The 15,221-nt window shown below is 42.9% G+C and overlaps 1 protein-coding gene across 1 annotated transcript; it reads right to left on the reverse strand.

Moving 5' to 3' along the window:
• Positions 1–2,703: 2,703 nt before the first annotated feature.
• Positions 2,704–3,276, reverse strand: LOC134910998 (uncharacterized). The gene has a single exon (XM_063919388.1). The coding sequence runs from the start codon at positions 3,274–3,276 to the stop codon at positions 2,704–2,706; it is 573 nt and encodes a 190-aa protein (XP_063775458.1).
• Between the last annotated feature and the right edge of the window lie 11,945 nt (positions 3,277–15,221).

Genomic DNA, 15,221 nt, shown 5'->3' on the forward strand with positions numbered 1-15,221 from the left:
AGTTTGGCCATCCAGCCTTTGGCCTATATTGGTGAACAATATTGTGAGCTGTGAGGTGGTCAAAATCGACTGGAATGACTGGAAATGAATGTTATTGAGGTTAATAATACTGTAGGAACAGAAATATGCCCAAATGACATGATTTTCATTGCTTTCAAATTGTGCTGTGCTGTGATCTCAGTGACAGTTCAGATCAAACACAAATGTAACCTATTTTATGTTGCTTTCTTGTAAGCGATTTTCTTCTATGTTGTTTTCTGTTTAGATGGCAGAACTGTTCCCTAACAGGTAATAAATTGAAGTGCAGCCTAATACTGGCCCTCATTCCGAGTTGTTCGCTCGCAAGCTGCTTTTAGCAGCTTTGCACACGCTAAGCCGTCGCCTACTGGGAGTGAATCTTAACTTATCAAAATTGCGAACGAAAGATTAGCAAAATTGCGAATAGACACTTCTTAGCAGTAAGCTCCACACTTACTCGGCAACTGCAATCAGTTCAGTCAGTTTCGTTCCTGGTTTGACGTCACAAACACTCCCAGCGTTCGCCCAGACACTCCTCCGTTTCTCCAGCCACTCCCGCGTTTTTCCCAGAAACGGTAGCGTTTTTTCGCACACACCCATAAAACGGCCAGTTTCCGCCCAGAAACACCCACTTCCTGTCAATCACATTACGATCACCAGAACGAAGAAAAAACCTCGTAATGCCGTGAGTAAAATACCTAACTGCATAGCAAATTTACTTGGCGCAGTCGCACTGCGGACATTGCGCATGCGCATTAGCGACTAATCGCTCTGTTGCGAGAAAAATATAACGAACGAACAACTCGGAATGACCCCCACTATTCTTTCACAACCTAACTGAAATTGCCACATTGCACATGGGACTAATTACTCTGTATTATGTAATATGCTTTAAATAGGACATAATTTGTGTTGCAATATAGCTGTAAATTTGCAGAATTATTTAAAAATGTAATACAAATATTTTAAAGAGGATATTACACTGAAATCACATTTGTTCTAAAACATGATTGCTTTTAGTAAAGCTGTTTTGATTAACATGGAAAATAAATATTTTGTTCTAACTGTTTGCATTGTATGGTTTAGGACGGGATGCACTAAAGAAAAAATGCGTAATTAACCCTGTTTTCAGGGTTTTTTACCACATTTCCTTATGCAGTAAGCCCTTTGCGTTACTTTATAGAAGCCTATGGGCTTCTTTCTGCACTGTGCTGTGAGAGGGATCCATTCTGATCCCTCCCAGCATCCCCCATGGCTCAGACAGTCTCCCAGGGACGATACTTGGAAGTCCAGTGACCGGCGCTCATCGCAAAGGACCGCTCTTATTGGAAGAGTGAACAGACGTATCACTGCGGTGTCCGTCCAGGGGTGCTCTGTTTGGGATCTGGGCCACTAAAGGGCTACCTGTGCCCTCCAGGGGTGCTGTGTTCCATCCAGGGGCTGGGGCTGCTGTGTTCAGGAGTACTCTCTCCAGGGCTGCTGTATAATCATGAGTGTACAGTGTACTATAAATTATAATACACGTATTGTGAGTGACACTGTAGTTGGTCCCTGCTTTGTTGTACATAAAGGGGTTCTCTGCACCAATTAAATAATATACCATTTAAAAAATATATATATTTTTTTTTGGTGCTAAACCCCAGTGTACTATACTATTATTTTTCTGTGACACTGGCAGTTAGACCGCAGTGTAGTCAGTCATACATTTGTTTTCTTTCTTTTTTTTAAATCACAAAAAAAAGCTAATATCACATGATTTGGCCTTTTTTGTTCCTAGAGTATTATTAACCCCAATAGCATTAATTTCTAGGCATTTCCAGGCAATTTTGACCACAGTACAAACAATGAGAAATATATATTGTACAATATATATATTATAGATGCTGTAATCATCTATACAGATTATTTTCAGCTTCATTGTAGGATCAGATCCTGAAAGGCATCTTCGACCTGTAAAAGGATTCTGTGGCTTTCCTGCTTGAAATTGTTAGCAGAGTTTTGCGGGCCGGATAGGGATGTTAGTCCACACAATGGCACTTCACCAGGATGATTGGTTTATTCAGATAACAGAGATAACAGGTTGTAGTATAAAGAAGATGTGCTGAAGCACCAGGAACTCACAGTATACATGTAAAGCAGTACAGTGGTAACACAGCATCTTGGTACACACAGGAAGTGACTGCATACATACAGGGTGTGGCTGCAGGGTAGACAAGGTCACACACTCAGGAGAGTAGAAGCTGCACGTCAGTGCAGTTGACTCTCCCATGAAGAACTCTCAGACTGTGCACTAATCACCTCCTCCTCCACTGAGCTGACATTATGAGGGAAAACACTAGAGCAGTGAAACTGCCTCTAGTGCTGGAAATGGAGACAGACCACAGAGTGATAAACTGTCTAACACCCACCTCGCTCAAGGCTGCCTCAGATTACAAACATTTGCATAACACTTTATCAAAACATTTTTAAATAAAGTTTTCCTGTAACCAAAAACATATTAATAAAGCATGGTAAGCAAATAGTTAAACAAATCAACAAAAATATTCCAGTCCACATTTTGTCATGAACATATTCAGAAAGTGTGATGACAGTCCCTTTGTCAACATATCAGCAGCATTGCTCTCGCTTGCTATGTAATCCACATTGACAGACTTGTTCTCCACTAACTCACGGATAAAGTGATGTCTAATGGCAATGTTTGGACTGTATATAATCCTTGGTGCTGGAAGACCAATCAATTTCTCCCTTGTTACCACAAGCAATGTTGATAGTCTCACTGTGGTAAAGAAGGCTAAGCTCATATAAAGTTTCCTTCATCCATAAAGCTTCTTTTGCAGTTTCTGTAAGTGCCATGTACTCCACCTCAGTGGTGGATAGGGCAACAGTAGGTTGCTTTCTGCTCACCCAGCTGACGGCTGGGTCTGCCAAAATGAACAAGTTTCTCATATAGGAATGACAGTCATCCTCATCTGATCCCCAATAGGCATAACAGAAAACTTCCAAAGTCATATCTTTTATATTCGTAAACATCAACTTTAATGAACTTGTACCTTTTAAGTACCTTAAAATTATTTTGACTGCAATCCGGTGTTGCCTCCCAGGGTTAATTGCAAACTGGCTTGCCCGGCTTACTGCATGTGTGATGTCGGGGCGAGGCCCAATACTTGCATACATTAAGCTACCAACTGCATTTTGATAAGGAACCTCCCTCATTCCCTCTATCTCCTCCTGGCTGGTTGGTGACATGGCCTTTACCATCTTTATGCTTTAGGCAATAGGTGTGCTCACTGGTTTTGCATCAGACATTCCATATTTGCGAAGTATTGCTTCAAAATATGTCTGTTGATCAATTGTAACAGTCCCATCTCTTATGTTTTGCACAATTCTCATGCATAACAAATGATTTGCAGGGCCTAAATCCTTTAGCTTGAATCTTTATTTCAGCTGCTGTTTTACATCAGTAATGTGCTCTTCTTGACCTGCTAGCAATAAATCATCCACATACACAACTATGATGAACCGCTTTTCTTCTATAGTTTTGTGATATAAGCAGTGATCAGTCTCTGACCTAACAAAGTTCATCTCTAGCAGCACAGCATCCAGCTTTACATACCAACATCAACCACTTTGATTTAGGCTGTACAAAGATTTCTTTAAGAGGCAAACTTTTCTCTCTTGGAACATATTCTCATCATAATGTTCAGTTGGTTCGATATAAATCTCCTCAATTAACTCTCCATTTAGGAATGCAGAATCAAAGTCTAACTGGTATAACAATAAATCATGAAGTGTAGCAATAGCAATTACTAAACTCAAGGTGCAGTACCTTGTGACAGGCAAAAAGATCTCTCCATAGTATCCTTTAGCAACAAGGCAGGCTTTATAACAAGCAATAGTCCTGTCTGCAATCAGCTTTCTGCAAAAGACCCACTTGTTCTTGATTGTCTTATGGTTATTTGGTCTGTCAACTACAGTCCATGTACTGTTATGATCCAGAGCTGACAGCTCTGTATCTATTGCTGACTTCCATTCTTTCCAGTTGCTACTTGATTGTGCTTACTGTATATTTTGGGGTTCGCAGTAAGCTATATTTGCATATTCCTCACTGTATCTTTTGGATGGAACTCCTTTATTGCTCCTCATGGAACTTCTGTTTCCTGATTGGGTATCCGCATTAACACTTTTAGGTTCACACAAGCTTTATGCTGCCTGTGCATCCAGTGATACATATTGTTGCTGTGATTCTTGTTCCACTGTTCTAGTGATGGAACATCATCACTGTCACTGTCTCATAGAACACCACATCTCTAGACTTTAGAAGACATTTATTTGTAATGTCCCAAAGCCTGTATCCCTTGCGTTCTTCACAGTATCCTAGCATAATACATTCTACTGACTTTGGATCTAATTTCTGTCTTTTCTCCTTAGGTATATGTGCATAAGCTTTACAGCCGAAGACACAGAGATGATTGACAGCTGGCTTTTTCTTGGTCCACGCCTCCAGTGGCATTTTACCTTCTACGGCTACTGTGGGCACACGTTTTTTAAGATATACTGCAGAAGACACTGCTTCCAACCAAAAGCTTTTTTCCAGTCCTGTGTCACTCAACATCGTCCATGCTCTCTCAACAATTGTATGATTTGCACGCTTTCTCATACCATTTTGTTCTGACATGAAAGCAATTGTTAGTTGATGCTATATGCCATATTTTGTCAGGAACTGTGCTAAAACTCTGTTGTCATACTTTCCGCCATTGTCGGATCTCAAGATTTTTAGTTTCAGACCCGTCTGAGGTGGAAATTTACTAACCTCCCGAATCCATATGAATTAGCTTTTTTTTTCTAAGTGTCATCTCAGGCATTTACTAAACTCAAATCTTGGCAGTGTATGTGCTATTCGTATTGAGATACACTGCCAACCACACAAATATGAATCAACACACCATCGGTCAAATGTGGCTGTTATTTTATACAACATGGGATTTTACTAAAAATTTATATTCTCAATCACTGCTGACAATAGCCAAACACTGCTGGGAAAGCATGGAATTCGTACAGAAAGAGAACTTTCAAATAGACCTGCTTTTGGCTGGTGTGTTTTGATAGTCATGCACGGATCACTGAGATCCGTGCATGCTTCTCTATGTAAATGTGTGTGAAATAGTTAAAAATAAAAAACAAATTGCGTGGGGTCCCCCCTTCCTCCCAAGCATAACCAGCCATTCTTTGGGTTGGTCCTGGTTGTTAAAATACCATGGAAAAATTTCGTAGGGTCCCCAAGTATTTATACCACCAGCACTGGGCTCTTGGACCAGTCTGGTTCAACAAATATGGGGGACAAAAGATGTAGGGTCCCCCGTATTTTTGAAACCAGCACCGGGCTCCATTAGGCAGGGAGGTAATGCCACAGCCGGGGGACACTTTTATATTGGTCCCTGCGGCCGTGGCATTACCCCCCCAACTAGTCACGCCTGGCCAGGGTTCCCTTGGGGAGTGGGGACCCTTTAAATCAAGGGTCCTCCCCCTCCAGGCACCCATGGGCCAGAGGTGAAGCCCGAGGCTGTCCCTTCATCCGTGGGCAGTGGATGGAGGGCTGATAGCCTTTAAAAGTGTGTCAAAATAGAATATTGTCTTTTGCTGTGGAACTACAAGTCCCAGCAAGCCTCCCCGCATGCTGGTACTTGGAGAACCACAAGTACCAGCATGTGGGGAATTAATGGGCCCACTGGTACCTGTAGTTCCAAAACAAAAGAAATAACCAACAAAAAACACAACACACACCGTGATAGTACAAGTTTATTTACACAAACATTCACACTTACACACTCACATATACTTACCTAGTATCCCATGGAGCCCATCTGTCCCCTTGTCTAGTAGAATCCACGGGGTACCTGTTAAAAAAAAACCTTATATACTCACCTATAATCCAGTGAAGATCTGTCCTCTTCTAGCCATGTAGGCATCCACAGGGTTAAAAATAACAAACCGAAAAAATACCAGTCCATGAATGCTGGGACCCCCCATGACTGGTGTCCCTAGAGGACCCGGTAGCCAATCAGGTAGCGCCACGTCATAGCGCTCTCCTGATTGGCTGTGCACTCCTGGCCTGTCAATTAGGCAAAGCGCTCTGGCTATAATGGAGGATCGCAGTCCTCCATTATAGTCTATGGTGGGAAAATTGTGATCTGCGGCTAACCGCGAGGTTAATTGAGGTCACCCACAAAAGTGTCAGAGTTTTACTATTCTCTCCCGTAAAACACTGCCAGCAATACGAATTACACCGACGTCGGTGAACTCAAATTAAAAAACACGGTAGTGTAGTAAATTACCGTTTTTTTGGTTTGCTTTTTCAAAAAGTTGCAATCTCACACAGCCAGAGTCAGCCGAGATTGATCTCGGCTGAAATCATCAGAAATACGAAAATTAGTAAGTAAACCCCCGAGTCTCCACCAGGTTCTTGTATTCCACAATTTTATTGACAACTTCACTTTTAGCTTTCATGAAATAAAAATTGTCTCATCCTTGTGGCATCATCAATAAATGTTATAAAATACCTGTAGCCTCTCATTTGTTCTTCAGGAGTCTTGCCACCTAGCAACAGCATGTGGGTTAGGCAGCAAGCCTCCTGAAAACGCTGAGGGAGAGAAAGTAAAAGAATTTTCACTCCTCTTTCTGCACAGCTCCAGCGGTGAGTGGGCATGTGCGTGCCTGTGGTCATGTGCACGCTGCATCACGTGCAAGCGCGCGGTCACTTGAGCGCACCGGTCCCCACCGCTGATTAGATTTTTCTGTCAGCGCTGGCATGGAGGACAGTGTTTCTGTCTCAGCAACAGATTCACTGTCTCTGTCCTCCATGGCTGGCAGAATGGTGTGGAAAAGAGCCTTTAAAAGGGCACAAACACATTGCCCCTCATCTTCAACCTGTTCTGAGGAAATAATTACCAAAAAGAAAAAAGCAAAGTTAGTCAGAAGTGTTATTGATTCTTACTCCTCTGTTTCTGAGGTAAGGAAATCACCTCAGCAGAGTGAAGGGTTATCCCCCAGCTCATGGACCCCTTTTACACGTAAGAAAAAATTCCAAAAGACAGACAAAAGTAAGTCTTATACTAAGGGGACCCGTTCAGGTGAAATTCCCCCATTTCCCGGTATTGTCCATAGCAGACAACCTAACAGTGCTCAGAGCAAGCACACTACTCCTGCCCATAGCTGGCAAAATATTTCTGCCTGTAGCAGGAAGCTCGAAGGTACCCGCTCTTAGTACATGGGGTCACCTACCAGTCAGCCACATTCTTCTTATAAGGAACAAGTCCACTCTTCCTCAGTAGACTGGGAATCTGAGGAAGTGACAAGATCATCTGCTTCTTCCCAGCGTGGGGAATTTAGCGATATCCAAATGGCCAGATTGGCTTTAGTGGGGAAAACCCCTCCACCTAAACTATATGCCACGCACTGGGCACTAAAGCATGAGTCTGAAGTCCAATAGTTTGCTCAGCTGGCATTTAGGGCAACACTGATTAAAGAAGATGAGCTAGTGTTGCACTCCTATACAGGGTTACCAGACGTCCCTGCACTATTTGCCGTGGTTATTGACCCGACCCTAACTTCCATAGTGGGTGAAAAAGGTATAATGACCCCACTGACTGCACTTTGAGAAAGATACAGTATAAAATAGCGGATGCAGCTGGGCCCCTCAAATACGTACTTGACAAAGCTAAAAGAGAAGGGTATCCAAGCTTGCTCTACTTAAGGCCATTAGCAGAGCAACGCTGATTATAGGCCAGACCTTTAATCATATCACAAATACCCGCAGGTCTAGATGGCTCACTACTGCAGGTCTCGCAGATCTAGCTCCAATGTCACTAGAATTCCCTAATTTGGATAATGCTGACGTTTTCGGTCCCCAATTCATTGAGGATGTAAAACTACGGCATAAGGCTCGTAAATCTTTCTCTGACCTCAAAAAAGGTAATGAGCAGTTCAAAAGGCCCTTTCCCCAAGGGAGCTGGACTTCGAGAGCCACAGGTCCGACCCGAGACTTCCAAGGCACAAGAAGAGCCCAGACAGGAGGCTTTGGTAACAGAACAAATGACGCCCCTAAAGCATCGTCCTCAAATGCCTGGAACTACTCCAAGAAAAGTCGCAACTTCAGTAAGCATACCCACACACCCTGTCCCACACTAAATACTCAATCAAGCCTTTGCAGAATGGCAAAATATTTCAACAGACAAATGGTTGCTAAAAACAATTCGGCTTTGTCTGAACCTCCCCCTAATTCGGTTCCCTCGCCATATAAGTCCTATTCCTTGTTCAAGGAATTGCAGTCCTCAGCTAGACGAGGTACTTACAATAGCCCTGCTTCAGGAGAAAATAGAGCCAGCAAATTCAGCAGTTTCCGGCTGGATAAGTCACCAATATTAAAACAAGACGGTTCTGTAAGACCAGTGTTAAACATCAGAGTACTAAATTGATACCTAAAAACAAAAAAGTTTTGCATGGAAGGTATCGCAGACATTCCATACCTATGATAATGTCGATAAGATCTTAGACCGCAAAGCTATACCCCTTTGTACACTATTACCGTTGAGCCGCTATGGCAGCTAGACTACGTGCACGTGCTACGCACTTTGTACGCTATTTGCGTACAGAGTCCTGCACGTGGTACGCACTTGGTGTACGCACGCTGCGCTGAGTGTACGGAGTACGCCCAGCGAGCGCACACACAATTGATAATCTTTAAACCTTGTTAATGATACAATGTAATGATATGCTTATACTTTAAACCTTTGGCAGCAAAGTACTGCAACGATGTTATACCTTTAAACCTTAAGTAGCGCTGGCGATACAAAGTGTCCGCAGTGCGTACACCTTAACAATACTTATACACCTTAAACAGGTTAATCTACTTTAAAGCCCAGGCAGGAAAGTGAAAACACAACACTGTTTGTGTTAGGATTCTGTTCAGTATGTATCTGGTGTCAGCTGATCCATATGTGTTCTGTTCCTTGGCTCTGTGTACATGCAGCTCAGCAGGTGCACAGGGTTTGTAATTACTAGTGAACACTCCCAGCCTGGCCTTGTTCATTGGTTAGTGTGGCTGTTAAAGGCCAGCTAGCTGAGTTCTCAGACGCCGGTGATATTATACTACTTTCCTGCCTGAACTACCTTCATTGCCTGGTGTCTTCGTCCTAGCTCCTGTTCATGCCGAGAAGCCTGGTTTTCCAGTTCATGTAATCCTGCCACAACCATTCTTGCCAGCTCATGTTCATGCCAGAACTATTTAGTTAAGTATCATGGACTTTCACTGTGCTCTGTGGATTCTCTAGTATTCACTACTCGTGTTACATGTTACTATGGACTTCCTCTATGCCTGCATGCTGTTATGCTTTATTATACAAATCCTGCAATCTGTTCCGTGGATTATATTACTCTGATTCTTTATTCAACTGTCTCATTACTCTGCTGCAACTCTCAGTCTGCAAACCCATTTACTCTTAGCTCATATTGTACCCTGGATTGTTACTGTGATTCCTCTGCCATACCTCATTATACCACTGCTATAATAAATACTTAGTATTCCTGCACTTCTGTGGACATTCATTTCCTGCAACAGTGATTGTTATACATTCTAGTCCTGTAATCAAGTCCTGGCTCTTAGCTGTTATATTACTCACCTGCTGTCCATAATCAGTGTAAGTGTGCTGCACATTTCAGTATTAAAGGGAGAGTCCATAGTCTGCTCACCTTTAATTCTGCTACAACGTTCTCAAGTTATTACTGTATTCCCCAGTCAAGTCTGGTTAACCATTTCTATGTCACACTGCATCTGCCTGCACCTCCAGTAGTAATTCTCTCCTTGTAATTCACCTGCCAAACATTAGAGGCAGGTGAATCGTAACAGTTTGTAGTTGAAACCATAGGGTTCTAAGGCCTCCGTGGATTGATTCCAAAAAGGTAAAACAATATAATTTATACACGACAGGCTAACAAGTAAATCTAAACAGAATAATGGCTACAGAGAATGTACGTACGTGAGAATATTCGCAAGCGCAACCCGAATCCGGTCCTCCGCTGGTCATACAGATAGCGTTTAGAGTCTTCTGACCGGCCAGGCAACAATGGTTCTTATATACACAACATGCATACACAATACAATGGTCACTGTAATCTCATTGTTCATTGGACACAGAGATATGTCTCCACATTACAGTAAAGGTCATAGGTGGATTTTAAAAGGTGGGCGATGTCTTATCCAACTGCTCTTGTGGGTGGTATCCTCTGGATTCCCGCCGCATATGTAATTTACAGTAAATACCGTTAATGTTCATAATCTACTTTTGTACATAACTATACGCAGGAGCAAGCGATCTTTCTCTAACTAACACCGGAATGTTACCCTCAAAATACCCTACAGCTGGATACTAGACATCACCTTCCAACCTTTATCTGACCCTTCCTATCATGCAAAGGCGAATCTATCTGTCCAGGAACTGTTTAAACTAATAATACTCGCTGACATGGTCTAGGGGAACTATATCTAAAATATACGCTATTTGGGTTAAATATGCAATGTTCTAATAACACGCTACACGCTCACAAACTCCGCCGTAAATACCCATATCATGCGCATGATCGCCGGAGCGATATGCGCATGTTGCGGATATGTGCACGCACGGCGGACTGAGTGCACGAGCAGCGGGCATGTGCATGGGGTTAGTACAAGGCATATGCATTATGATATTTTTCGACTTTGACAGTCCACCCTTTGGCAGTCAACAATAACTGCCACTATCGGAACGTTAAACAGAAAAATATACAATACAATATCTATAAAATAATTGGGGGGTAGGAGGAGAGGAGTAGGTAGGAAATGTATGACCTAGTGGGATAGTAAAAGCATGTATGTATGAAATTCATGTCTGAGGGGCATGTATCATCGTGCCGTACATGTTCTAGATAAGCTTCGAGGTATTGCGAAGTATACATTAAATCCTTCTTATCCCGTATTAAGGGTCTGTAAGTGGGCCAACAAACACTACCAAGCTCTTTTCGGCTTCTTGTTCCAACAAATGGGGTGCACATTTAGTTGATGATACATGGAGGGGGAAAAACATGTGAGTGCTAATATGTGTATATATATATATATCACCTGTCGACTATGTGTGTCACTACCTGAAGGTTGTAGAGATGAAGATAAGAAACATATCACAAATACATTCACATAATAATGTGTGCAATCGTCCTTGGGTGTTGATTGAAGTCTTGTCCGTGTGGATGTATCTTTGCTGTGGGTGTTAATCAAAGTCTTTCAAGTGTCCATAAAAGTATTTAAAAGTCTTTAGAGTGTCCATCAAAGTCTGTAGAATGTCCATCAAAGTCTGTAGAATGTCCATCAAAGTCTTCTTCCGAATGGATGTATTTTTGCTTTGGAGAAAAACAAAGGAGAAACGGGTGAAAGAAACGGACCGTGGAATCACGTCTTATCACAACATTGTCTCAATTGATGGGTCATAAATTAAATCAGTTGTTGTAACAATGCCCCCGCTCCTCAAACTCATCACTTTGGTACTGCGCTTGCACTGCGTTAAAAATCGAACACATCTAAATATCAAATCAATCATTACGACGACTCCCAGGTTACAAAGGAGAAACTTTCCTGAACTCACAATAACATTTTGAGCCCATTCTCCTAAACCAGAGAACCAATTGCGTGGGTTCAACCATGAGACCCAGCCGGTTAGTTCATTACTTACGCAGTCAGGGTAAGGTAGTGTCTCCTTCGGAACTCCCATTTCAATTGCAAGATATCGTCCATCTTTTGATCTATGACCTCGGTTGGGTCATCAGTGCTGTTTGTAATATACGTGCAGCACTTCACACCATACTGAGTTGCTAGGGTGACACAGTACCCACCTGTCACCGCTGTGATGTAATTGAGAACCATCCTGTGCTGGATCAGTTCCGTTTTGTAAGCTTGCAATTCCCTCCCAGTTTACCTGAAGGTGTCATCATACATCTCGGTGATATTATCTATCAGGTTCGCTAGCGTATGAATATACCTAAAATGTATAATTCCTCTGGAGGTACGGGTTATATCTAACGCGAGTAGGAATTGAATCCCGGTGGATTCGTGGATCAAATCAGAGGCTGCGTGCTCTGTCCTATCTATAAGGTGTCTCTTAACGATGTGTTCATAATGAGTGTGAGTGTAAGGAGCTTGAGCATTGCGGTGAACGTCTTTCATCTTATTATGGGTTATGGTCATTACTTCTGGCAACACTCTTCCAATGTAACACAATCCCTCTGAGTTTGGGGCAAGCCACTTATACGCCTTCCTCCCGCATATGAAATATGCATCATCGGGGAGAACATATAGGACAGAATATGACATTACCATATTGCAAACCTTCCAGGTGAAAAATCCTATCCCTAACTCTCTCATCTGCTCAGTACATGTATCAGGCTGTATGATATGCGCGCAGTACCCTGGAGATACTTCTCCAACCCGCATGGTCCTACTTCCTAGATTATACCTGTACCGAAAATATCTTCCACTGTCAGCTATTTGGCGTATAAGTTCTGAGTCTACGGGCATTCTATCGGGTTCACTACGGCTGGCCGGCGGTCGGGCTCCCGGCGACCAGCATACCGGCGCTGGGAGGCCGACCGCCGGCTTACCGACAGTGTGGCGAGCGCAAATGAGCCCCTTGCGGGCTCGCTGCGCTCGCCACGCTACGCGCGCCACACTATTTTATTCTCCCTCTATGGGGGTCGTGGACCCCCACGAGGGAAAATAAGTGTCGGTATGCCGGCTGTCGGGCTCCCAGCGCCGGTATACTGAGCGCCGGGAGGCCGACAGCCGGCATACAGAAGACCACCCATTCTATCGGCTCTGTGTGAAAATGCCATGGTTTGGTTATTCCATGTCACTTCCCAATTTCCCGGCTTTCGGGGATTGGAAATGTTGAAACATACTAAGGACCTGTCCACATGATATTGGTGGAGCTTTAAACTAGGGGGCCTAGAAATATTAAATTTCTTGTCCACCGGTCTCCCACCCCTTAATTCAAGTACCTCATCTATTGTTAAGGGATACGGTACTAGTCCTGACTTGCTCTGACCTTGAGGTACTTGTGAGCACACCCAGCATTCTGTTTGGTTTAAAACCTTACCCACTAATGAGTGATAGTCACTCAATGGATGACGGTCCATGTTGATATTAAGGCTGGACTGACATCTCTGGATGCACCCGTCCTCAACTATGTTTTCACAGCTTCTACAAATACAATTTTCCTCAGCCAACAACCCTTCACAGTGCCTCCTAGTTTCATGACTACCAGATCGTTTTCTGATACTCGCCTTTGCTCGGTGAATGTGTTGCTCTTGGAATTCTACAAATCTGTCCTTGCCATCAGAACCCATTCCAGATCCTTTCTCGACCTCTCTGGTACTCTCACCGAAACAGACTGCTCTGGTCAACAACAGGGTCAACAGGAAAACCCGGAATGCAGTCTCTTGGGGTAAGTCCATCTTGTTAAGGGAAGAGGAAAAGAATGAGAAGGGGGGAGGAAAGGAGGGTGATGGGAGGTGGAGAAAATAATAAAAGGGAAAAAGAAAAACTGGTGCGACAACCGCCTCTGGTCTTATTGTTCTCAGTGCTCAGGTGCCGTCTCAACCTTCCCGGAACAGACACTCCAGTGATATGATTTCCTCAACCGAGTCAGCGACCTTTCTGTAGGGAACATAAATCTTGCATTACCATGTGTTTAACTGTTGTGTATTATCGGTTGTGTGAAGTAAACCATCCGTGAAAAATGAAAAGGAGAGAGAGAGAGAGAGAATAATAAAAAAGAAAAAATTGTCAGATTTCCGTTCACCATCAGGCTGTCACACCAACATGTATATCGGTATCTCTGCACAGTCTCCCTCCACCAGTATTTCCACTCTCCACCCTCTGTGCATGGCCAGGCACAATGATGCTGGTGAGATATACCGGGGTTGGGAAGACCTCTGAAAAGACCGAGTAGACATGTGACGTTTGAGCTGTAGTTCTGTCGGTGAACGTCAGAGATGAAAAGGAAACTTTAAAGATAAATCACAGAGTTTACCTGGCCGCTCCTGTATCTACAAGGAATGATCTACCAACTACATCAACTGTGACCTCAGGTTCACTTCCAAGGCTAGCAATTGACTTCACTGGCTGCAGACTACAGGTGCGGCCCAAAATTTTTCATATGTTATCCCTGATCCCAATTACGTGTGTCATACTTTGAGTCATGTTCTGGTCTAGGGGGTCGATATACCTTATGTGGGTCTTTTTTGTTTTAAGGAGTTTATTGGTTTTTCTTTTGACAAATAAGTAACATATCATTCAAACAATATGGGAACTTAGTAAATGCTCTCAAAAGGGAAATATGAGGATGTGTAATCCATTTACCTGTATACATATAATAGTATCTGAGTGGTGAACTGAACATATGGGAGAAAACATTTACAGGGTATATTGTCACAAATGTACGTTATCTAAGATTCAATCAGGACATATAAGCAGTGGGTCCCTGAAGAATATTTAACAGGTATTAAATTATGGAAGATAAGAGGAGCGAGGTGAGAGAAGATAGAAGAAGGGGAAGGAGGGGGGGGGGGGGTGAGTGAAGACAAGACAGAGACAAGGGAGAGGAAGGGGGGGAGAGGTTGGTATCAGGAGTTCGTAGACTATATAATAAGGAATTATACAAAGAGACTGTGGTTAAATCTAAAATCTACTAAATGAAGTTATTAGGATTGTAGCAAGTTCCTCCAAATGTCAGTGCGAATAGAATCATCTAAAGTAGATATATATTTTCCCCATTTTCGGACAAAGGATTCAAAGGAACAGTCCGTGTTAAGTGAGAGTGATCTTTTGTCAAATTAGATTAGTTGTAGGATCCTGTTCCGAAGTTCTCTGATAGTCGGGGCAGATTTTTGCGTCCAATGTATCAAGATGAGCTTCTTCGCCATTGTGAACACTGTGATAAGAAATGCTGAGGGCGGGCTCTCTATCTTGGAAAAGTTCCAATCTTTAAAATTTAGGCATAAACAGGCGAGTGGGTTGAGATCCAGATTTAGGTGTAGTGTAGAGTTGAGAAAAGCTATAATCTTGCGCCAAAACTTTAATACCTTAGTACAAGACCAAAAGCAGTGGAAAAATTTGGCGTTAGCCA

The sequence above is a fragment of the Pseudophryne corroboree genome, chromosome 4 (assembly GCF_028390025.1).
Source record: "Pseudophryne corroboree isolate aPseCor3 chromosome 4, aPseCor3.hap2, whole genome shotgun sequence".
Lineage (NCBI taxonomy): Eukaryota > Metazoa > Chordata > Amphibia > Anura > Myobatrachidae > Pseudophryne > Pseudophryne corroboree.

Coding starts and splice junctions, on each gene's coding strand:
- LOC134910998 (XM_063919388.1), bottom strand. CDS start 3,276: ATGGTAAAGGCCATGTCACCAACCAGCCAGGAGGAGATAGAGGGAATG.